The sequence below is a fragment of the Nomascus leucogenys genome, chromosome 8 (genome assembly GCF_006542625.1).
Source record: "Nomascus leucogenys isolate Asia chromosome 8, Asia_NLE_v1, whole genome shotgun sequence".
NCBI classification, from domain to species: Eukaryota; Metazoa; Chordata; class Mammalia; order Primates; family Hylobatidae; genus Nomascus; species Nomascus leucogenys.
The window spans coordinates 77338418-77363483 of NC_044388.1; the positions used below are offsets into that span (position 1 = coordinate 77338418).

The 25066-nt window shown below is 47.4% G+C and overlaps 2 protein-coding genes across 5 annotated transcripts in view; both read right to left on the bottom strand.

The window, feature by feature from the left end:
* Positions 1-7742, bottom strand: part of TRMT10B (tRNA methyltransferase 10B) — a 23270-nt gene extending 15528 nt beyond the window's left edge. For 2 of the 4 annotated variants that reach the window (XM_030817441.1, XM_030817442.1), the window contains exons 1-3: positions 7696-7742; positions 1401-1615; positions 820-928 (exon numbers count right to left, since the gene is read on the bottom strand). In XM_030817441.1, the coding sequence (XP_030673301.1) occupies positions 820-928; positions 1401-1586 (295 nt within the window). In that variant the 5' untranslated portion in view covers positions 1587-1615; positions 7696-7742. Of the gene's footprint in view, positions 1-819; positions 929-1400; positions 1616-7695 lie in introns of those variants that run through there. The other 2 variants (XM_030817443.1, XM_030817444.1) reach the window with 2 other exon arrangements.
* Positions 7743-13133: 5391 nt separating this feature from the next.
* Positions 13134-25066, bottom strand: part of FRMPD1 (FERM and PDZ domain containing 1) — a 97463-nt gene continuing 85530 nt past the window's right edge. The window contains exons 13-16 of the mRNA XM_012508834.2: positions 24317-24499; positions 22715-22862; positions 19081-19887; positions 13134-15649 (exon numbers count right to left, since the gene is read on the bottom strand). Of these exons, the coding sequence (XP_012364288.2) occupies positions 13269-15649; positions 19081-19887; positions 22715-22862; positions 24317-24499 (3519 nt within the window). The 3' untranslated portion in view covers positions 13134-13268. The remainder of the gene's footprint in view (positions 15650-19080; positions 19888-22714; positions 22863-24316; positions 24500-25066) is intronic.

Here is a 25066-nt window from a genome sequence, read left to right on the forward strand (position 1 = left end):
GTATTCGTTCATTAGAAGATTTACACATAGAGTGGTGAGGAGTATAAGCTCTGGAGCACACAGCAGGGTTTAAATCCAAGTTCAGTTTGTTCACTGATTAGCTAAATTATCTTGGGCATAATTATGTTACTTAATTTCTCTAAGCCTCAGTCTCCTCACCTACAAAATGGGAATGATAATAGCAGCTCCTCTCTATTGAGGTAATCCATGTAAAATTCTTAGAACTGAACCTAGCACAGAATACTGAATAAATATTAGCTGTTGCTGGTATCACTCCTTCTAAACACGTTAGATAGCTTATATTTGAAAAGCAGCCTTAAATTTTTTTTTTTTTTTTTTTTTTTTTTTTTTTTTTTTTTTTTTAAAGACAGAGTCTCACTCTGTCGCCCAGGCTCTGGAGTGCAGTGGCTCAATCTCGGCTCACTGCAACCTCCACCTCCCAGGTTTGCGATTCTCCTGCCTCAGCCTCCCAAGTAGCTGGGACTACAGGTGCGTGCCACCACACCCGGCTTTTTGTTTGTTTTGTATTTTTAGTAGAGATGGGGTTTCACCGTGTTAGCCAGGACGGTCTCGATCTCCTGACCTCGCAAATCCACCCACCTTGGCCTCCCAAAGTGCTGAGATTACAGGTGTGAGCCACCGTGCCCAGCTACAAATTTTGCTTTCTTTGATGTTTTGATTCCCAAGAAAATAGGACAGTGTGTCCCACATCCCAGATGCTTCTTTTTACTTATACAAAATTCCTACTCTCCTTGGAACATGCAAACACGTTTGCTAAAAAATAAATATGATTATACCAACAGTCTCATTTATTGTCACCTGGATTTTCTGCACGATTGGCTTTTCTTCGTTCTTTTTCTTGTTTTCTTTTGCTCTTCTTTGCTGCAACTATCTTTTCCCAGTGTCTCTGTTTTCTCTGGACATTTTTCTTATATTATCCAGAAAACAAAATTGTTTGAGAACTTCATAAGCACCAAAAAAGGAAAATGAACATTAGAAACATTTGCTTATTTTTTCTCATTTATATATAAAGTTTGGAGAGAAAAAGGAAATTACTCTTAAAAACAAACCTAGACTGGATCGTGTTTAGAGAAAACAGAGCCCCAGAAAAAGAGACATGACCTGGTCAAGGTCACAGAAAATTCATTAGTGACAGGGCCTGGAGTTTAGATTTCCTGACCCTTCAGAGGCGTATCAAACATTCCTTTTGAACTTTACTTTTTCTGTGACTCAAATGAAACTAAAACTTTAAACCAGTTAACAGAAAATTAATTCATCACTTAGAATACACAAAACTCATTCCCAGTCTCTCTTTTCACTACCAGTATCCATCTTTAAAACAGGGGTGTCTGAGACATTCCATCATTGAAGGCCTATGGCCAGGCAATTCACGCACTCACCGAGCACCATGCCGTACTGCCTGTGGCCAGGGTCTCTCCCTCCTGGCACTCGCCTTCTGCATTGATCTGCAGAAGCTGGAAGCCTTCAGGAAGTCCATCTTCACCTGTCTCCTCTAGGATGCCTTCTTGCCCCTGCAGCACAGGTGACTCTACTTTCTGAGTACTCCCTTCCAATTTCCAGTCCATGGGCTTAGTCCTCTGTCCTTTCAACCAGACTGGAAGAAGGCACAATTATGTGAGCTATTACATTATTTCACTAACATAAGTATCTCCCTACATCCAAATGCCAAAGTGTTACTGTGTTACTGAAAGATCAGAAGTGTGTAAAATACTGAACCAGATTTACTGGACTGAGAAAAGCATGTGTCTTCCAGATAAATGATTCAGTAGAGAAACAGTTCAGCAGTAAGGAAGTTTTTGTTTGTTTTGAGACAGAGTTTTGCTCATTACTCAGGCTAGAGTACAATGGTGTGATCTCGGCTCACTGCAACCTCTGCCTCCTGAGTTCCAGTGATTCTTCTGCCTCAGCCTCCTGAGTAGCTGGGATTACAGGCATCTGCCACCAAGCCCGGCGAATTTTTCTATTTTTAGTAGAGATGGGGTTTCACCATGTTGGCCAGGCTGGTCTTGGACCCCTGACCTCAAGTGATCTACCCATCTCGGCCCCCCAAAGTGCGGGGATTACAGGCATGAGCCACTGCGCCCGGCCCCAGATAACACTTGTTAGAGGACATGCACAACACCTGACATCTCCAAGCAATCAATGATTATCCATTGCTGCAGTGACACAGATAACCAAGTTATTTATTGTGTACTTTAAAATGCATTATATGATTTGAGGGTAAGACAGAGATTGCAAAAGCCATTTAACCTCCCCCATTATGTTTCAACCAGTTTATTTTCAAAATCGTTCCTTTAGCAATTTATTGAATACCTACTCTAAGTAAGGTACTATACTAGAGACATCCTGGGAGAATGAATCAAAATATATAGTAGAGTGACATGAAACCAAGAATTCTTTTAGGTTGTTGGTATGTATCAGACTTAGTTTTTTTAAACTATGTATTCCCTCCAACTCAGTTGAGTTCCACTGCAGTAGAAAGCCACAGTCACCACTGAAAATGTATAATATCCCTCAGAAGTGCTGAGGTTGAAAACTATGGACAAGCACTCTTACAGAACACTTAACAAATGATGTCATAATTTCAAAGTGGAGTTCAAAATCAGAACGATATGAGTCAGAAATGCTTTAGTCAATGGTCAAGTGTCATAAAACACGAATGATGTGACCATTACCTATGGCTGGTCCTCTGAGTGTAGTCACACAACCACTTTTATGAAAAATATATCTTAAAAAGTGTTAAGTCTACATAGTATGATTCATGTATATGGTAAAAAAAAAAAAAAAAAAAAAAAAACCTGTTTATAATGAAAAGTAACAATCCACACTCCTATCCCTTCCACCTCTAGTGGCAACCCTTGTTAACCAGTTGTTTTTCATTCTTTTGGTAATTAACTCCTTAAACTGAAATCCTATGCTTACATCATTATTTCATGATTCATCAGCTTTGAGTGTATTGACTCCCTATGAATTCAAATCGCTTAAATCAGTCCGTATTACTACTATTTTTGAGACAGGGTCTCACTGTTACCCAAGCTTGAGTGCAGTGGCACAGTCATGGTTCACTACAGCCTCATCCTGCTCAAGCAATCCTCCCGCCTCAGCCTCCCATGTAGCTAGGACTATAGGCATGCATCACCATGCTTGGCTAATTTTTAAATTTTCTATAGAGATGGGGGTCTCCCTATGTTGCCCAGGCTAGTCTCCAACTCCTGGGCTCCCACCTCAGCCTCCCAAAGTGTTGGAATTACAGGTGTGAGCTATTGCACCCACTCAACCCCTATTTAAATTACTTATTTTGAGATGGAGTCTCACACTGTTGCCCAGGCTGGAGTGCAGTGTTGCAATCTCAGCTCACTGCAACCTCTGCCTCCCAGGTTCAAGCAATTCTCCTGCTTCAGCCTCCCCAGTAGTGGGATTACAGGCGCCAGCCACCAGGCCCAGCTAATTTTTGTATTTTTAGTAGAGACGGGGTTTCACCATGTTTGCCAGCGTGGTCTGGCATTCCTGACCTCAGGTGATCCGCCCACCTCGGCGTCCCAAAGTGCTGGGATTGCATGTGTGAGCCACCGCACCTGGCCTATTATTTTTAATTCTTCATTAGTTACCTTGATTTTGAAATTTTTTTTGAGATCAAGTTACCTTGATCTTTACATTTTTTTGGCAAAGATTTTAAGGGTACAGTTTAATGAATTTCTTGTACTCCATCAAATGCTCAAAATTGGGCCAAACTTTAGTTGTTTTCAGTTTAGACACACTTAAATAGGTTTAAGTGGGAAAATAGCATTCTTAGAATTCAGACACACTTCCTAGCTTGCCACTTGTGAGTAATGGGACAATAGCTAGAGGATTTAAGTCTCTGCCATAGAGTCTCTCCACGAAACGGGATAAAACGACCTCACAGTATTGCTGCAAGAATTAGATACCTTTCACTTACTGACATAAAACAAGCACTCATGAAATACTTGCTGTTAACTACTATTCAAAACCCCTTCAGTGTTGTTCTTACAGTTGTTATTAGAAGGTAAATCTTCTGAACAGTTTTGGTTATTCATGACTTATCATATGAACATGTGACCAACAAACATATTCCTGAAGATGACCAAGTAAATTACCTTCTAGATTTTCAAAATTATAGATTTGAAATTTGTGTCCATTTGTCTGCCTAGGCTAAAGTTTATTTCTGCTTAGAAATCCTTTAAAATCCAGTACAAATTTTCGAATGTATTTACATACAGACTATCACAAAGAATTAGTGGCATGCATAAAATTTCATGTGTATTTCCAGAGAAATGAGGAAAATACCAAGCTGGCTGGGCGCAGAAGCTCATGCCTGTAATCGCAGCACTTTGGGAGGCTGAGGAGGGAGGATCAATTGAGCCTAGGGTTTCAAGACCAGCCTGGGGAACAAAGTGAGACCCCATCTCCACAAAAAATTAGATGAGCATGATGATGCACACCTGTAGTCCCAGCTACTTGGGCAGCTGAAGCCAGAAGATCGCTTGAACCCAGATCAAGGCTGCAGTGGGCTGATTGTGCCATTGCACTTCAACCTGGGTGACACAGCAAACCCTGTTTCAAAGACAAAACAAAAAATCCAAGCTATTCTTAAACATTTCAGAAGCACTCCACATTAATGAACAGTGAAGTTGATTACAGAAAAAAAAAAAAAAAAAAGTTAAGAGCTAGGTCTTGCTATGTTGCCCAGGCCAGTATCGAACTCCTGGCCTCAGGCCATCCTCCCACCTCAGCTTCCCAATCAGTGGGTAGAGGTGTGAGACACCTCACACCTGTATATGTATATGTATGTATGTATATATATAGATTTTTTTTTTTTTGAGATAAGAGTCTTGCACTGTCACCCAGGCTGGAGTGCAGTGGCATGATCTCAACTCATTGCAACCGCCACCACCCAGGTTCAAACGATTCTCATGCCTCAACCTCTCAAGTAGCTGGGTCTACAGGCACGCACCACCACACCACACTAATTTTTTCGTATTTTTAATAGAGACCAGGTTTCGCCAAGTTGGCCAGGCTGGTCTCAAACTCCTGACCCAAGTGATCCACCCACCTCAGCCTCCCAAAGTGCTGGGATTACAGGAGTGAGCCACCGCACCCAGCCCATATATTTTTTAACAAAAGATATCTAGACCCCTGTTATGACAGTTCTTTTAGATGAATGAAGACTTTGTTATACCAACCATCAGAGTCATCTGCATTTTCCTGCATATAGGCATTCAGAAAATAACAAATGAAAACAGTAAGATAAACTAATCTTTAACTGACAACTTCATTGTATTAGGGTGAGAAAACCAACACCAATTTGTTAAATAAATGCTAGTTAATAGCCATGTGATCTCTTCCTCCTTTAAACTTCATAGCATTTTGTATTTTTACCTGTGATGACCATTCATTAGTTAATAAACATTCCACCGAGCTCCTACTGTATGCCCCTACTGTATGCCGGGGCCTGTTGGGGAATGACTGGGAGGCAATGGATCTAGAGATCTCTTTGGAGGTAGTCTGGCTAAGGAGGAGAAAAGAGATTTAGGACAGGAGATCCTAGGAGCTACAGACTTCCACTGTTGTTTTCAAAAATTGGAAAGTCTGTGCTGGTATTTTCTCTATCAAACTGAATTCCTTTGTAGGAGGGCTTATACCTACATTTACCTAAACACTGACGAGTTCACAGTATAGAACCTTGAAAACAGCAGTGTTTATTTTTTGTTGAATTGAACTGAAGTTTACCGCCACCACTCCCACTCCTTTTCCCCTCCTTTTACCTCATGCTTCTCCAAATCTCTACAGTCCCTGAGAATGTTTCTTAAACCAGGAACTTGGGATGCAATAATCTTGAAAAATCAAATAAAAACAACTCCAACCACCACCAGAAGAGTAATAGAACAAGCTAACACTCCTGAATGCGGGGCCCACCTCTTTTGTATCTTTGTTGACTGGCATAAGGCCTGGCACAGAATGGAAGCTCAATAAATACTGATTAGTTGATTGCCACCTAGGGATCCTCAGAAAGCAAACGTGAAGTTGGACATCACAGAAGCGGGGATCTGCTCAATCTGTGTGGGACATTATCTATGCCCAAATTTAGCATTTTTTTTTTGACATAGGAACTACCATTTTAACCATTTGTAAATGTGCAGTTAAAAACACACCTAAGGGCATCCACATTGTTTGCCACCATCACCACCGTCCATCTCCAGGGCTTATCTTCCTAAACTTTTTTTTTTTTTTAAGACGGAGTCTTGCTCTGTCGCCCAGGCTGGAGTGCAGTGGCGCGATCTCGACTCACTGCAAGCTCTGCCTCCCAGGTCCACGCATTCTCCTGCCTTAGCCTCCCGAGTAGCTGGGACTACAGGGGCCCGCCACCGTGCCCGGCTAGACTTTTTTTGTATTTTTAGTAGAAACGGAGTTTCACCGTGTTAGCCAGGGTGGTCTCGATCTCCTGACCTCCTGACCCACCTGTCTGGGCCTCCCAAAGTGCTGGGATTAGAGGCGTGAGCCACCACACCCGGCCCTGTGACCTTTATTTAACTCTCCATTCCCCAATCCTGGCAGCACCTTTGTATTTCCTATCTGTATGAATTTGACTGCTGCTCTGGTTTGAATGTTTGTCCTCCTCTCACATTCAGGTTGAAACTTAATTGCCATTGTAACAGTATCAAGAAGTGGGATTTAATTTATTTTTCGTTTCTTCATTCGACATCTTTTCTGAGCCTCCATTATGGGTCCGATGCTGAATATTGGGACTATTCATTACTTTCGTTCAACAAAGTTACTAAGCACCTGACATAACTACATCCTGGGGACTTGGGGATGACATTCGTTCTGCTTTCATGGGGCTCCAATTATCTGACCCAGCCTTGCATGACAGCTGTCTACCTGTTTCCCCACTAGATTATAAACCCAGGGAAGAATGGGAAGAATTGACCTGTACACCCTTAGTACCGAGCCTGTGAGCATCCTAAGTGTTTGATAACCACCGCTCTTCTGCTTAGAACCCTGCAGTACTCTCCATTTCACTGACAGTAAATAGCCCAAATCCATACAATGACCTATGCAGATCATTAAGGTCTACCTTCTAGCTTCCTCTGCACTGTGGTCTATTTGCTGTTCCTCAAACATACCCTTCAGGGCCTTTGCATTCGCCGGTTCTCTTTACCCTCAATGCTCTTCACTAAGACACAGACTACCTTCCTCCCCTCATTCAGATTTGTACTATCCAACATAACCTATTTTACTTATTTATTGTCGGAACCTCCTCCATCCCTTCAATGTAGGCAAGTGTTGTTTGCTTATAGATGCTCAATAAATACTTGCTAAGTTCATAAATCCTCCACTCCACATCCCCACCATAGGTTGGCAGAGGCCTCAGACCTTTGCTAGCCCAAGACCCACCTGACGGGCACCTACACTGCCGCTAAATGATGGCACATCGAATCCAGCCCGAGAGCACCCCGCCTGCAGGCTCCTCCCGGCGCACAGGCTGAGCTTGCGAGTGGAAGCAGGAAGGGAAAGCACCAGGCAGGTGGAGTACCACAGGCCACATGACTGCTAAACGCTGCTTTCTCAAAGTCCACCCCACCCGCGAGGGAGGCGGCCGTCCCAGGACGGACCCCGCAGCCCCTAGCTAGCCCCCTTAACCAGCGGACGGCGTACCTGATCCCCTCACCCCCACGCGGCGGCGGCGGCGCGCATCGGATTCCGCCTCCAGCCTCGCTTCCGCTTCCTAACCCCGGTCCGAATGGCATCCTGGAAATTGTAGTTTTTCACCTGCAGGCTGCTCGTGGGGTCGGGCCGGAGCTGAGGCTGCGGATTCTACTCCCAGCCCTGGCGCTAGGAAGCTGCGTCCTGCTCTGGTGGTTGCCCATCTTCTCTGAGCCCCCGTCTCCCCGTCTATTAGACGGCTATTACCACCCCAACCCTTTGCCAACTTCACAGGGCTCCTGCAGGTACTCTGCTGTCAAGTGCCGGACATTGCGAAACTGGGGTGTGTGAAACAAAAAATTCTAAGCCCCGCACCCGACTGAATGGACCTCCCTCTCGGCCAAGAAGATTCCAAAGAAACCTTAGAAACTAGTTACTGCCATCATGGGAAGCGGGAGTGGAGCAGGGAGAGCCAGGGCGCGGCGATTGGACATGCGCTGATGTTATATCCCGTCCCTTTCGGAGTTTAGGCCCAACTGGGACTGACAGAACAGAATCTTTATAGCAGTAAGATAACAAATTCCAACCTGACATCACATTGTGTCCGGAATTGGTGGGTTCTTGGTTTCACTGACTTCAAGAATGAAGCCGCAGACAGTCGCGGCAAACGTTACAGTTCTTAGAGGCGGCGTGTCTGGAGTTTGTTCCTTCTGATGCTCAGATGTGTTCAGAGTTTCTTCCTTCTGGTGGGTTCGCGGTCTCCCTGGCTTCAAGAATGAAGCTGCAGACCTTGGCGGTGTTACAGCTCTTAAGGTGGCGCGCCTGGAGTTGCTCATTCCTCCTGGTGGGTTCATGGTCTCACCGGCCTCAGGAGAGACGCTGCAGACCTTCAGCGGCGAGTGTTATAGCTCACAAAGGCAGCGTGGACCCAAAGAGTGACCACCAGCAAGATTTACTTCAAAGAACAAAGAGCGAAAGAACAAAGTTCCCTACACCTAGAAAAAGACCACTCTCCCCTCCCCTCCCCCCATTTGCCCCTGCTAGCTGGGGCAGCCTGCTTTTATACTCCTATGTGGCCCCACCCACATCCTGCTGATTGGCCCATTTTACAGAGAGCCGATTGGTCTGTTTTACAGAGAGTTGATTGGTCCGTTTTAACAGGGTGCTGATTGGTGCTTTTACAATCCCTGAGCTATGCACAAAAGTTCTCCACCTCCCCACTAGATTAGCTAGACACAGAATGTTGATTGGGGTATTTACAAACCCTGAGCAAGACACAGAGTGCTGATGGGTGCATTTGCAAACCTTGAGCTAGATACAGAGTGCCCATTGGTGCGAGCAGCCCCGGTTCCCCCCCCCGCCCCCGTGCCTCTCCCTCCACACCTCCCGGCAGGCTGAGGGAGCCGGTTCCGGCCTCGGCCATCCCAGGAAGGGGCCTCCCACAGTGCAGCGGCAGGCTGAAGGGCTCCTCAAGCGTGGCCAGAGTGGGCGCTAAGGCTGAGGAGGCACCAAAAGCAAGCGAGGGCTGCCATCACGCTGTCACCTCTCAACATGACAGGAAAAAAAAAAGAAAAAACATTTACCCTAAAATATGTTTCATTGCCATAATTTGAAATGGCCCCTGCAAAGCGGTTTTGTGTTGAGGGTGCGGGAGGGATTTGCATCTGTAAAAAAATCTATTAACCTAACTAGATCTTTCCCCTCCCAGGCCCTCCCAATTCTGAAGAGATTAACTGAGTCTAGCACTTTTTTCCCCCTTCGTTAACAGGTGAAACCAAATTCGGACGGCCCAGCATCCCACAGCCTTGCCCTTCCCCAGGCTTTGCTACAGCCAGGTGTGAGCCAACGTGCCCGGCCCTCCCATAAGGCTTTTTCTAAAGCCCAGCTTTAACATCTCTGCTCTGCTCAGAGATGGCCCTGGCTTCCGACTGTCTGCTGAAATGCCCCAGTGGGGCTTGCACCGTGGCTTAAATGATCTTCAATGACGCCTTCAGGTTTTAGCTGACACCACACCTACCAGTCCCTGCGTCTCACACTGAGCCATACTGAAAACTTTCCCCCACTCCCTGCCACCGCTCTTGTGTCCTTTGCCTCTGAATAAGCTCATAGCCACTTTCCAGTGGGAGGAAAAGACCTTCTGGCTGGTCTCATTGCTTTCCCCAATCCCCGCTCCATCTGTTTGCCATATGATTATGTGTCTCTCCTGATGTAAAATCTAACCCCCTGCCTGAGGTCTTGTATTATACAACCCAGCTCCTGCATGCCCCTCCCAGCTTCATCTCCTATCACTCTTCCTCCAGCTTGCTATGTTCCAGTCGCGCTGATCCTGAAATGCTTCAAACACACTGTGAGCCTTTGCAAATACTATTCCCTTTCCTCTCACTTTTCCATGGCTGGCTTCTTATACTTTAGGCCCCAGCTTCAGCCTTCCCTCTTCAGAAAGGCCTTTCCTGACGACCACTCTGGCAAGATTGGATCATTCTATCCCTGTCTTGGCATCTTTTTTTGTTTTCTTTGTATCACCTCTCAATCACTAATGGATTTTTTTTTCTGTGTCTTTCCTACAATTATAAGTTCCTTGAGGAGACTGTGTCTGCCGTGTTCGTGGTTGTATTCCCAGTGCCACTGCATAGTATGTATTTGTTGACAGAATGAATGAATGATTTTTTTCTACATTCTTGACATACCCAAATTCTGTCTATCAGATCCAGGACCTGATAGACAGTAGATACTCAATAAATACTTCTTGACACACTAGTTTTAATTAGTGCTGATTTCTGCAGGAAGCTTTCCCTGATTACTACTCTGCCCCTCACTCCAAAATGACTTCTCTCTCCTTAGACCCCTCACAGCACCTTATCTGTTCTCTTTGGAGGCCCTGAGTAAACCGTGCCTTGTGTTGTAAGCCTCTATCTTCACGTGTCACCTAATCTCTCTCAGGAGCTTTTCAAAATATAGTAGATTCTTCCCCAATTATTTACATTCATAATGCTGCATCAGGCATCACCTGGCATGGGCAACCCATGAATGTTTGTTGAAAGAAATGAATCAGCCAATGTGATGGTGGGTGGGAAAAGGAAGGAAGGGTGTAAATGTCCCATCGTTTCTTAGTCACTAAACAATTGACTCTTGCATTTCAGGGTAGCAAGTCCGTATTCTGCCTATCTCATATTGGAGGCTGCATGACTCAAAGAAAGTGCTAAACAGTGCAATTTCCCCTGCTTCTTTAGCTTTTCAACAAACAGTCAAGGGTTTCCCAGCACTTCTGGGACTTAGTTCTCCTCATGGGAACTGTAGAGAAAAATAGCAGCTCCATACAGTAGCAACTCAAGACAGTTAATGAATTTGAGGGGAGGAGAAGCAAAGAAAAAGGAAATAAACATTTATTGAGTTCTGAGCTGGAAGCTTCAGTCTTCTTTCTGCCTTCCATGATTATTTATTCTTCACAATAATGCTGAATATGTAGTATTCAACAATCTCTAGGGTGTTGGCTGTATTAGAAAAATGCATTCAAGGTATCTAAATAAGACATCTGCCACACATTAGGCCCTCATTAAATGAAAAGTATTATTTCCTTTTGCCAGATGGGGAAACTGAGGCCCAGAGAAATGCCTGATAACACAGGCCAAAGCCAGGATTCAAATCCTGATTGAGGCCAGGTGCAGTGGCTCACCCCTGTAATCCTAGCACTTTGAGAGGCCAAGGTGGGCAGATCACCTGGGGTCAGGGGTTCGAGACCAGCCTGGGCAAAATGGTGGAACCCCCGTCTCTACTAAAAAATACAAAAATTAGCTGGGCATGGCAGCAGACGCCTGTAATCCCAGCTACTCAGGAGGCTGAGGCAGGAGAATCGCTTGAACCTGGGAGGCAGAGGTTGCAGTGAGCCAAGATCGCGCCATTGCACTCCATCCTGGGCAACAAGAGTGAAACTCCATCTAAAAAAAAAAAAAAATTCTCGTTGAGTGAAGTCCCGAGCTCCTCCCCTAAACTGGTGAACACATAGGTTGTGTTCACATAAATGAGTGATTTACCTCTTCATAGCTTTCTGCTGGCAAAAGTTTCAAGTCTTGTTTAACATTAGGCAATTTTTATTATTTTGGTACCCTGTAGTTCCTATTTTTCATTGTCATGAAATTGCTTCCAATCTGTGTTCAAGAGCCTCATTTAAATTTTATTCAGAGTATTCTATGAAAAGAAAAAGGCCTCTAAGAAAATATGTCTTTTCCTGGCACAAGTACTGGTTAACTGGTTTCTGTAACCAATAACAAGTTATTGGTAACAGGAGATGGGAAGGATGCCTTTTCATGTTTTCTCTCAGGTATTGTTTTCCTTCTGATTGGAGACAGCTGAGGTGTGTGACTTCACACTCTCCTCTCTCTTCCTGCTTTTGCTGGGTGGAGGAAAGGAGCCCTAGAGAACAGCCACAGGGGCAGCACTGAGCTCACAACTGGTCAGGAGCACCAGAGGGACAAGGGACTCCTTTAACGAACTCTAATAGCCTAAGGTGAGTGACTAAACCGCCTTTGGCCTGAACAGAGAAGCCAGGCAAAGAGGCACCCCAAGGGAGGCTTAAAATCAGTTTCCCTGGGGTCTAAAAACAAAATACAGGGGATGGTTTCAGACTAGAAGAGACGTCCATAAGAGCCGAGGGTTATTACTAGCATTTATCATTTACTAGATTGAGTACTTGCTGGATTTCTATCCCATAAAATGGGCACTATTTGTATCCCAATTTGCAGAAAAGAAAACCAAATCACTGAGAGGTTAAGTGGCTTGTCTAAGGTCCCACCAGGATGAACTGGGATTAACTGGCTCAACTGGGGTAAGAAAGGTATCCAATATATTTCTTTTGCTTTAATATTCTTAAAAAGGCAAATCTAATTCAAGGCTTTAATGTTCGACGTTTTATATATTTAAAACAGGAATAAGGTGCAAGATTCAGGGATGCAATCAATTTCAGATAAAGCACATGTGTGGCCTTGCAACGAAAGAACTTCCTGCCACCTAGTGGCAACCTATGCTTGCTGCAGGGGGGCAGCCAAGAATCCCAGGCCTCCTGGTGCAGGCGCTGCAAACCATAACTTGTGAAAGTCGAATCTATCAAATATCACCGGTATTCACTCCTATTTGTAAAGGTTATTGCCAAATAAGTGTGATATGAGAAGTCAAGACTGTTTTTCAGTGACCCCCACCTTTCTCCCTCACCCCTGCCCTCTTGAGTATTCCTTTTGCCTCTACACTCCGTGGGTACGCTCCTTTTATGATAAACACTTTGCGGATAGTGATCTAACTAATCTGTGCCCTAGAGAGTCTATAAGCATCCTGACCAGGGGTAGAGACTTGTCTTACTCGTCTGTAAATCCCAAGGCCTGGCACAAAGGAAGTATCCAGTGAATGTTTGTTGAACGAATAGAAGTGAATGCTTTTAACCCAAACTCCATGACTCAGGCCAAGATTAAGCAGCAGTTTATTTGAATACTCTATATAGTAAACATTTGAAGAGGGTGGGTGGGAGAGTGGAAGGGGCTTCTCAGGGAAGTGTCCAAGGCAGGACAGGGCAGGAGGCCCTTGGGCCGTTGACCTGTTTACAGGGCCGTGGATGCCCGGAACTTCTGGGTCAAACAGAACACGGCAGCCGTGAGGGCCGTGCACTGACGGGCCAGGAGTTTCACACTCAGGTCGTGGTAGCCTCTCTCGCAGGTCGATTTAGCAGCCTCTACAAACTGATGGTAGGTATACACCACATCCCTCAGGTTCCCCGCTGCCTCCCTGTTCCGGGCGGAGCAGCGGCTACAGTCCGTGAACTGAAAGCACAGGCTGGCCAGCTGGACCAGGTGCTGGAAGGTGTCACGCACAGCCCCCTGCATCTCTTCGGGGGACTGGTCCATTCTGATCACATGCTGACAGCTCGACAGGAGCTTCTGCGAGCCCATGCAGAGGCGGCTCCGGCTTTCGGTAAAGTGCCAGGTGCACTTCTCTGGGGGATGTTTGTTTCCAATCCCCCAGGAAGTTTCTAAAATGTCTTGTAGCTCCAGCAAGCTCTCCATGAGTTGGATGAAGCCCTCAGGGGTGCTGGCGGGGGTGGCTTTCAGCTGTCTCAGTGCCCTGGAGCAGTACTCTGGCCAGATGTGGCTTTTCCTCGACAGGGGTGCGGTGCTGCAGCTGTGGGGTCGGGCAGGCCTCCAGGGCAGAACCACTGGGCTTCCTGCAGAGGGCGGTGAGGTGAGGGGGGCCGTGGGGTGTGCTTCCAAGTCCCCGTCTTCTTCCTCTGTCTCAGGCTGCGGGCCACGGAAGCATGTGGCATAGGAGAACTGACAGCTGCACTGGTCCATCCCTATCCTGGGAGCCACCATCTCATTCATGCCTGCAAAACCCAAAGATGTGGCCATTCTGAGACTGGCAGAGACTTCAGGATGGCTTTCTGGGGCAAAGCACAGAAAAGACTTCTCAGCAGAAAGGCAGATGCTAGAGCTGTCACTTTTGCCTTCTGAGAATAAGCAATGGTTTGAAGTTTCTAAGTGAGGATCCTCTTGTGGACATGGTAGTGGTTCTGGCAGAGAAGGCTCAGGATTAAAACAGACCCACTCAGGGCTGTCCCTAGGGGCTATATCTTCCCCTGTCACATGGTTAGGTGCCTCTGCCTTGATCCCCTCTGGAGGGAGGGCTGATGAAATTGTCTGCTTCCCAAGAAAGCAACCAGGGTCTAAATCCAACTCTACGAATAGCTTTTGTTCTTGAGCCTGGCAGCCTTGCCCTGGGGGTTCTCTGCTCTGTCCTTGAGGGTCTCTAGGGGGACGTGGTGGGATCTGCTCAGTCCCTGTTACAGGAGCATCTAAAGAAAGAGAGGTTACTATTTTACCAGCTGGAGAACTAATACGAAGAGTCTGTGAAACATTATTTGACACATCACCCGGGGAGTCACCTGAATCCTTCCTAGATTCCTCCTGAAATATGTTGGTGCCATTTTTGTTTGCAACTTCTCTGTCTCTTTGCAGAGATAGTTGTCCTTGTTGCTCTTCCTTTGTAGGGATAGAAGCTATCTTCTCTCCTGGATTTATTCCACATTCATCACTTCTAGGCTCATCTCTAGGAGACAACAAAGGCTCTGTGTATTTCGAGGCAGTTTCTTGTATATGATTTGTACAAAAAGATTCCAATCCCATTTCCAACTGGACATGGGGCTCCAACTGGAGCTCTAGTGTGTCTCCTTGAGAGACATTATTTAGCCCTGGGTTGCTGGCCAGGTAGGCTCTGTCTGGGTTAGGGTCACCACTGGAGAGGGAGAAGGAGCTGTCCCCATGCTCTATGGTCGGTTCTTTGGGGGCAGTCCCATCCAGGTCTTGAGATAGAGATAAGATTTGTGAAGGCCTTGCCTGAGCAGTATCCGGGCCAGATGAACCTGGGTTAGAACAGTGAGGAGTGCTTGCTGAGGAGCTGGCAACAGGGACAGCATCAGAATTCTCTTTATTGTTGGGGTCAATCCGGAAGCGAATGGCAGAAATAGAAGACACTCGAGAGTCGATGACTGATTTGGTTTCCATGGTCTCGGGCTCCATCTCCATGACCCTGGAGGCTGGGTTTGTGCTCTTGGTCTCCCTTAGAGGAGCTAGCAGCCCCAAGGCCTTGGTCTCCAGAAGGCCAGGCTCACCCTGCATGTCCTGCAGAGAGGACACAGTTGGGGAGGGTGCACCAAGGGCCAGGTAGGGCTCCCTGTCATAGTAGCACACGTCTTCTACACTCTCCAGGGAGGCTGATGGCACCAGGGGAAATGAGACCTGAGAGGTGTAGTCGGTCTGCAGGAAAGACCTTCTTTTCCTCAGGGTCTTGGCATATTTCTTCACCCCTCCCCTCCTGCTTGGCTGTCTTCCATCTGGCCCACAAGGCAGGCTGTTCTCAGGGCTAGAAGTGCTGGCCTTATTCTGCAAGCTTGTGGCACTGGGTTCTGCAGCAGAAACATCTCTGGGCCCTGGGAGTCAGGAAAGAAAAAATACATTAAAAAGCAGAAAAAAAAAAAAAGAGGTTAATAGAGCTTGGGCTCAGGCCTTGGGCTTGCCTGGGTTTAAATTCTGGCTAGGCTGTGTAACCTTGAGCAAGTTCAATCCTGATCTCCTCAACTTCCTCATCTGAAAGATGGGGATAATAATTGTGACAGATTTTTTTTTATTTTTTTGAGACAGAGTCTCGTTCTGTCACCCAGGCTGGAGTACAGTGGCGTGATCTCGGCTCACTGCAACTTCTGCCTCCCAGGTTCAAGCAATTCTCCTGCCTCATCCCCAGAGTAGCTGAGATTACAGGCATCTGCCACCATGCCTGGCTAATTTTTGTATTTTTAGTAGAGATGGGGTTTCACCATATTGGTCAGGGTGGTCTCGAACTCCTGACCTCAAATGATCCGCTTACCTAGGCCTGGGATTACAGGCATAAGCCACCGCGCATGGCCGACTTTTTTTTTTTTTTTGAGACAGGGTCTCACTCTGTCCCTCAGGCTATAGTGCAGTGGTGCGATCACGGCTCACAGCAGCCTTGAACTCCTGAGTTCAAGCAATCCTCCCACCTCAGCCTCCCAAGGTGCTTGGATTATAGGACTGAGCCACCGCACCCAGCTGTGATAGACATTATTAAATTTTTGGATGCCTAAGATCGATTTAATTGTCTTTTGGTCACAGTACCTCAACTTCTGTTTAGGGAATGACATCTCCCCAATGGTTAGAGTCTGCTGGAACTGTTCATGAAGATGCTCTGTCCACACCAGAATTCCAAACTCAAAGGCATTTAAAAAAAAAAAAAAAAAAAAAAGCAGAGCCATTCTTTCCAGCCACAATAGCTTGATAATACAGGTAGGGAATCCTGTGACTAGACTCAGCCTGGTTGCTGTCTATTTCTGAACCCAGGTCTTCAGTCTTGCCAGCAATTCTATAAACAATCTTGCTTCTTAACACTTTTTCTTTGTGCTGATGTTAACCCAAGTCTTTTAGTGCCAATGGTGCCCATCAGTGCTGCCGTGCAGGTTAAATGAATTAGTGCATTTTTATAAAGCACCCAGCACAAGGCCTCTGCCTCATTAGGTATTCACCAAAAGGAGGCTGCTCTTACTATTGCCATTTCATGTCTGAATGTAAAGGGGCCACGACTCTGTCACAGGCATCGAGTTTTGTGCATCCCAGGATGGATCTTTCTGGGAGGAGAGGCACTATTGTGAAGAACCCTTGGGAATCAGCCGGAAGGAATTAGGATCAGAGCCTAGCACTTGAGAATCAGAGAGCTTGTGTAGTCAGACTAGTCACTTCTAACCTGGCTGTGTGCTATTAGAAACCTTATCAAGTCCTAGGCTGCTCCCCAGAATCTCTGAGGAGTCAGAATCTCTGAGGCTAGGGCCTAGGAATCTATAAGGTTTTTTTTTTTTTTTTTTTGAGACAGAGTCTTGCTGTGTTGGCCAAGCTAGAGTTCAGTGGTGCAATCTCTGCTCACTGCAGCCTCTGCCTCCCAGGTTCCAGTGATTCTCCTACCTCAGCCTCCTGGGTAGCTGGGATTACAGGTGCATGCCACCATGCCTGGCTAATTTTTGTATTTTTAGTAAAGATGGGGTTTTGCCATGTTGGCCAGGCTAGTCTCAAACTCCCAACCTCAGGTGATCCGCCTGCTTCGGCCTCCCAAACTGCTGGGATTACAGGTGTGAGCCACTGCGCCCCGCCGAATCTATAGTTTTTAAACAAGGTCCCTCAGGTGATTCTGATGCCCAGCCACGTTTGACTGCCCTAGGCTACTGACAGCCACCGACCAAGGAGCTTCTAGGTCCCAAAGACCAAGAGGCTCCAATAGTCAGTCAGGGGCCAAATCAGAACCCAGGCTGAGGAATCCTAGTTCTGGCTCTTTTCTCAGCACCACACTGGCTCCCTATTAAAAAACAAAAACAAAAAAACAGTGTCTGGTACGAACCCCATATGTTCCTGACTAGACTCCCATAAAAGGGCCCTGACTGATGGTTTCTGCCACACTTCCATCCTGCCCCAGCACAACGGCTGGCCCTGCAGGGCAAGGCTGGGGGCATGGAAAGTGGTTGTCTGGGTACTTTGGGGAGCAGTAAGCAGTCTGGCCGTGGTTTCTCCTTTCCTTAGAGGCAGAGTCAGTTGAACTCAGTGTAGATGGTGGATACTTCATTCATTCATTTAGCAACAATTGCTAGACACTGTGTGCTGGGGACACAGTGAGAAACACACAGTTCTAACGCTCAAAGGCGTTCTCGGTCTAGTGATGGAGAGAAACATCAACACAGAATCATACAAGTAAATATGTAATTTACAGGCTGTGCTAGGTGCCAGGCAGGGAGAGCCCCAGGTAATGCAAGAACATGTGACAGAGATGGGGAGACCTGCCCTGGCCTGGGAAGCCTGGGAAATGTTCTCTGAGGAAGTGAATTCCAACCGGAATCTGATAGATGGATGGGCACCAGCAGCCACGATCGGGGGAGGAGTGTTTCAGTCATGAAGAGCAGCATGTGCAAAGGCTGGAGGAGGGGAAAAAACAGGCACTTGTAGAAAGCGGCAAGGAGGTCTGTATGGCAGGAATGCAGGAGGAGGGAGAGAGACAGGCAGAGGCCATGTCACAGAGGGTCTCAAAGGGCCTGACAGGGCTCCCGGAAGAGCTGGCCTTTCTCTCCAGAACAGTGGGAGAGCACAGGAGGTCTGGGAATAGAGGATCAGAGAGCAGCAGGAAAGCGCCGAGACAAGAACAAGGGCTGCAGCTCTCCCAGCCCCTGGCAGGTCACCTTCAATATCCGTGTGCTCTTTTCCAATATGTTTCCTTCAGAATGCAGTGTGTGTGTGTGTGTGTGTGTGTGTCCTATCAGGATCTCAGTTCTGCTTGGAAAGACCCTCCACACTCTCAGTGGAGGAATGTATGAGGAACCTGATACAAACACAGCCACCAGATCCCCTGCCTTCTGATGTCAGGGTCCCTTGGACCCCAGAAGGCCTTGCAGGGCCACAGACGGCCTGTCCGTCTGGTTCTTCTTGCTTCAAGGCCTCCTTTAATGCAGCCTCAGCATCAATGATGACATAGCCACTTCGCTCTGCCGGGCACTCCTGTCAAGCCCTTTTCTTCTTTTTTGTAAATTCCGTCCCTCCCACAAGGCCCAGCCCATTTGCCCCCTCTTCTGGGAAGCCTTCCCTGATTCCCACTGTTGGACGAATCCCTCCCATCTGCTTGCCACAGTTCTCTGAACCTCCCTTGCAGGCCTGCCACGATGCCTAAAATTTGGTTCATGGAATCTGTATCTACCTCCTCAGAAGTGGACAGGGACGCTGTTTCACTCATGTGCCTTCCTCTCAAGCTTGGCCCCAGGCCTTGGCCCCCGGGAGGCACTCAGCCGTGTCTGCAGACCTGCAAGGGACGGCTCACCTGGGGCGGGGCCTGGGGGAGTGAGCTTATCAGCCGCGTCATAGTATTCCTCATCTGAGCTGCCATCCTCAAAGGCCAGTGGTGGGTGCAGGGCCAGGGGTTCCAGCGTGGAACTGGGCTGGGCCTCAGTCCAGCCCTGCTGACCCCAGGCTGGCGGGACTCCCGCTTGCCGGGAAGCTGTGCTTTCAGAACTGTCACTCAGGTAGCTGGCTGGGGAGACACTGGAACACAGGCTGTAGTAGTCGGCACAGCTGCCTTCATACAGCCTGGGGTCCAGCCTGACTGTGCTCAGTTCTGGTGCCCAGCCAAATGTCTCCAAAGCAACACTCTCAGAAAACTCTGTCTTCTGGCACTGGGGGTTGGCTCTCTGGGCCAGGTCCAGGAGACAGAGGAAGCCACTGGTTTCAATCCCACTTCTCTCCTCCTGGCTGTCAGAGTCAATGCTCTCTGGGAGGCCTGGCGAGCCAAAGTGGAAGAAGGTGGACCTGCTGGAGGAGCAGGTGTCTAAGTCATCCTCTTCCAGAGCGTCCATGGACTCGCTTGAGCCACTGGTCCTGTAGCCGCGGCTCTCAGTGTTGGCTGAGTCGGACGCCTCAGACTCGGCACTGTCTGTCGTGCTGCTGGCCCCGCAGGTGCTGGGGCCCCTCCTAGCCACCTCAGGTGTGGGGCTGTTCCCAGGAGGCTGCTCCTCCTTTATGAGTGATCTGCAGGGTGCCAGCTTCACCAGGCGCCTGTCAGAGAGAGGTTCGAGTACGCAGTCCACCTCAGAGGACTCCTCTGAGTCACTGCAGGCCCTGGATTCATAGCCTGCAACACAGGGTACACCAACAGTTACACAACATAATTCTCCTGCCTGTGTGTCCTTCTAGCCCCACGACCCCCACCCAACCCTGCCAGACGAGAGAACTGAGGGCCAGAGGGTGGCCGGCCTAAGACTGTCCTATACTGATGAACACAGGATCCGAGGGACTCCAACTTCCATATTCTCCCCATGCTATCAGACTGCCTGTCCCACATCTCTCTGAGCTAAAGGAGGCTGGATTAACTCCATCCCCACCTCCAAGGAGAACTGTCTGTTCATGGAAATGTGGTATTTACTTTGATTCCTCTTTGCGTGGGCAGCACTGCCCAGGTTTGCTAAGCCCCTCCCCAGACCTCAGTTCTATCCTGTCTGGGCATCAAAGTCAGATGGGGAATCATATTTTAAAAATACAACAGATCCTTGGCCCTACCCCTGATGTACTGAGTCAGATCGCTAGAAGTGGGGCCTGAGAATCTGTATTTTCAGCAATTTTATGAGGAGTACGAGGCTGCTAGGCTGGCACCATTCTAAAGCCTGGCCTTCTGGATCCATGGGTGCTATGGGCTTTGTAGGACAGTGAAAACTCATCCAGCGGCAGGTTCTCAGGAAGGACTAATGGTAGGAGGGTGGGGAGCACTGAGCCGGGTTGCAATCTCTCTATTCCTGTAAGCCTCCAGACTGATCTTTCTCCAAATTCTCTCTCTGACCTCATCACACCCTGCTTAAACCCTTTGATGGCTGCCCTGCCTACGGGGAAGAGCCTGACCTCCCCCACAACAGTTACAGACTCTCACAGTATGGCCTTGTTGCCCTTCTCACAGGATGGCCATGGCGCCTCATGCATAGTTTAGTTCTCCCTTCCCTCAAAGGATGGCCCTAAGGCCTCCTCTGCAGGCTCTTCCCCCTCTCCCAGGATGGCCCTGAACCCTCCTCTGCAGTCTAGTCCCCCCGACAGGATGGTCTTGACACCTCCCCTTCAGTCTAGTGTCTCCCTCACGGAACGGCGCCGAGGTCTCCTCTGTAGTCTAGCTGCCCTTCTCATGGTGGGGCTCCTATCTCTTTTCACAATCTCCCTTTTCCCCTCTCGCAATATGGTCCAGGCCCTCCTCAGGCACCCAGTCCCCCATGGCAGGCTTCCCTGCCATGTTCCAGCCACCCATAGGGAGAGCTTCTTTCAGGACATGGCCTTTCCCTCGGGTCATTCCTCCAGGCCCCCTCGGCCTTGAAGGATCTGTCTTCCTTTTCCATGCCTGGTTAACTCCAGCGTGTTCTTCAAGATCTATTTCCAATACCTACCTCTTCCTCTAGAGAACTTTCTCTGACAGGCAGCAGCAGTCCCCCCCACAACCCCTCCACAACAGCCCTGTTGCCACTCTGTGTTGTCTCCCTGAGCAGACTCTGAGGAGTCACCCCTCATTCATAAATACATTGTGTAACAACAAAGGTAACAGGCTGGGCGCCGTGGCTCATGCCTGTAATCTCAGCACTTTGGGAGGCTAAGGTGGGCAGATCATTTGAGGTCAGGGATTCGAGACCAGCCTGACCAACATAGCGAAACCCCATCTCTACTAATGTACAAAAATTAGCTGGGCGTGGTGGCAGGTGCCTGTAATCTCAGCTACTCGGGAGGCTGAGGCAGGAGAATCACTTGAACCCAGGAGGCAGAGGCTGCAGTGAGCCAAGATTGCACCACTGCACTCCAGCCTGGGTGACAGAGAGAGACTGCCTCTAAAAAAAATAAAATAAAAACAAAGGTAACAGATACTCTAAACTCATCACTTTCTAACTGTTTTACTTACTGTATTAGTACCTATTCTCTTGAGCTGATTTCTACTTTATCCACATAGAGGAAGCACTCTACCAATGGTGTGCTACTGATCACCTCTTCCCATCTCCACTTTCAGTGACATCATGTCGTGGTAGCCTGAAATTAGCCATCGTGAGAGTGTTGACACCATGGAATTGGGCAATTCCTTCAAATTGTTTTTTGTCCCCCTGCAGGGAGTTGTTAAGCATTTATCAGCACAGCCCTGGGGACATGCTGCATCAATGGTGCTGAAGCAAAAGCCTGGCAGAAACTGGGAGCTGGCCTGGGAAACTGTCTTACCTGCCTTGCAGAGAAGTTCTTTTATACTTCAAGAGATTGCAAAAGAGTGCATAGGTAAGGAAGAGAAGCTGGGTCATCTACTTCCTGAACAAATAAGTGACATCTCTTTTTGATGAGAAATAATGATAATCTTTTTGTTTGTTTTTTAGATGGAGTTTCGCTCTTGTTGCCCAGGCTGGAGTGCAATGGCACAATCTCGACTCACTGCAACCTCCACCTCCTGCGTTCAAGCGATTCTCTTGCCTCAGCCTCCCAAGTAGCTGGGATTACAGGCGTGTGCCACCATGCTCGGCTAATTTTGTATTTTCAGTAGAGATGGGGTTTCACCATGTTGGCCAGGCTGTCTCAAACTCCTGACCTCAGGTGATCCACCTGCCTCAGCTTCACAAAGTGCTGGGATTACAGGCGTGAGCCACCAAGCCTGGCTGAGAAATAATGATAAAATGCAGTGGATCTGAGAGACAATCTTAGGAAATACTGCAGGGAACTAAAGCTCTTCCACAGCATTCCTTGGTTTCAGGAAAATTTCAGATACAAAGAAAGCTTCTTTGTTTAGTATTTATGAAAGATCAATTGTTTACTAGGAAATAAACAGAGAAATAGTTCTCATCCACTTGAGCTGAAGCCTCGGCTCAATTCAATTCACCACCTCCCTTTAGGCTGCCCTTACCTACAAGGCCAGTGAAAAGGGCCTGTCCTTACTGGGGCAAGACTCAGCGCCTCACCTTCTTCTGCAGATACCCGGTGCACTTGTTGTTTGTTTCCAGGCCAGAGGAAAATGGAGGTAACTGGGTCAACCAACAGCCTGTAGTATCCAGCAATCAGGCAGGCTAGGTCTTTTGCACTGTTGGATTCCAGCAGCAAAGTCAGAACCTTTGAAAGCAAATAGAAATCTCATGTTTATCAAGGACCAAGGGACCGTCTGAAGACTGACAACAAAGCCATGTGGGACCAACAAGAGATTCCAAGTAAATCTGGCCATGGTCCACCGGTAGGTCTCCTGGTGCCCCATATCCTCACTTGCAAGGCTTTAAATGAGGATATGCATGTACTCGTACATAGACACCATCGCGTGCACGTGCATGCACATACACACTCACACACACACACTCACACACACACACTCACTCACTCACACACTCACACACACTCACACACACACTCACTCACACACTCACACACACTCACACACACACACTCACACACTCACACACACTCACACACACAGTGGGTTCTTCCCACCCAATCTATACAGTGTCTTCTGGCTCCTCATCCTCTACCCCAGCACCATATCCAAACTGCCCCATCCCACCGTGTTCATTCCTGCAAGAGGGACTTGCAAGACTTAAAAAAGAAAAAGGAGCAAGAACATGTGGAGAATGAGGGAGAGGGTGATAAGAAGAATAAAGCACCAATATTGAGTATGTTGGGATTAAATCAAAGGAGGGCAGAATAAAAGTAAGACCTTCAAGAGAGGCTCAGGAGGTACCCTGCACTAGTTACCTTTTTTTTTTTTTTTTTTTTTTGAGACAGAGTCTTGCTCTTGTTACCCAGGCTGGAGTGCAATGGTGCAATCTTTGCTCACTGCAACCTCTGCCTCCTGGGTTTAAGTGATTCTCCTGCCTCAGCCTCCCAAGTAGCTGGGATTACAAGCCTGAGCCACCACACCTGGCCCACTATTTACCCATTTTAATGCCCACCACTCAAAGCTTTTGAGCAGCAATCTGGTCCCATTCATGTGATAAAATCCTCTGGTAGGCCGGGCGCAATGGCTCATGCCTGTAATCCGAGCACTTTGGGAGGCCGAGGTGGGTGGATCAAGAGGTCAGGAGATCGAGACCATCCTGGCTAACGCGGTGAAACCCCGTCTCTACAAAAAAATACAAAACATTAGCCGGGCGTGGTGGCGGGTGCCTGTAGTCCCAGCTACTCGGGAGGCTGAGGCAGAAGAATAGTGTGAACCCACGAGGCAGAGCTTGCAGTGAGCCAAGATAGCGTCACTGCACTCCAGCCTGGGCAACAGAGCGAGACTCTGTCTCAAAAAAAAAAAAAAAAAAATCCTCTGGTGTTCTCCATCTACATTTCTAAACCCAACAGGAAAGCACATGGTCCATCTCAGTTTGTACAAAAAAACCTTTTAGGACCTCTTCAGGAAAATGTACCATTTACCACTTTCCCTTTGACAGGACAGGATGGGCAATTCATCCTCTTAAGCAGATATTGGACATTAGACTTTATTATTATTTAAAATTCATATAAACTAGCCTGGCCCCTATTTGACCCCAAATTCCAGCAGTTGAATTCAGAATCTCTCCCCATTGTGTTACCTTGACGTCCTGAAGATACACTTTGACCACGCTCACTTTCTCAGACTCTTCCGTTAGCTCTACACGGCTGATGTTTGCAAACTCTGCCAATGTGGACATGATGTTGAGTTTGCTATTGATAATCTGGCTAATCCCATACTTGGCTCCAACTAGAAGGGCAATGTAGGATTCTCTATCCTGTAACTGCAGAGGGTGGAAGGGGAATTAGACTCCATTCGCAAGCGAGTGAAAATACATTTCACATGTAAGCAATAATACCTCTCACTGCAAACTCCTTGATTCCTACTTTAGATCCTAACCACCACTCCTCCAGACTATTGCCTAACTTGGACCCCATCAACAGCTAAATCAAAGTGTAAATTTATCTCCCCAAAACTCTTTCCAATACAGCCCTAAGCCACAGCCATAAACACATCTGTATTTTCACATCTATGTACGTATCTTCCTGCTCTTTGAATCCCTTCCCTGCCATCATTTCCCATTTAAATCCTGATCCTTCTTTAAAAGCTTACATCAAAACCTACTGCCTATGGAAAGCATCTGCCTGATCTCAGCCTCCTTAAGCCAGAAATCTCCCTTTCTTCTCTTTTGTTCCTGTACCACTTCCTCTTACTTCTCTACTAGCACTGAACACTTATGACTTCTTATTTTAATTATTTGTATTAAGTCTCATTTTCCACGTTAAGTTTCTTGACAACAGAGTCTGCATTTATCTCTATTTGTAAGCCGTGGTGCCCAGCAAGCACCCTG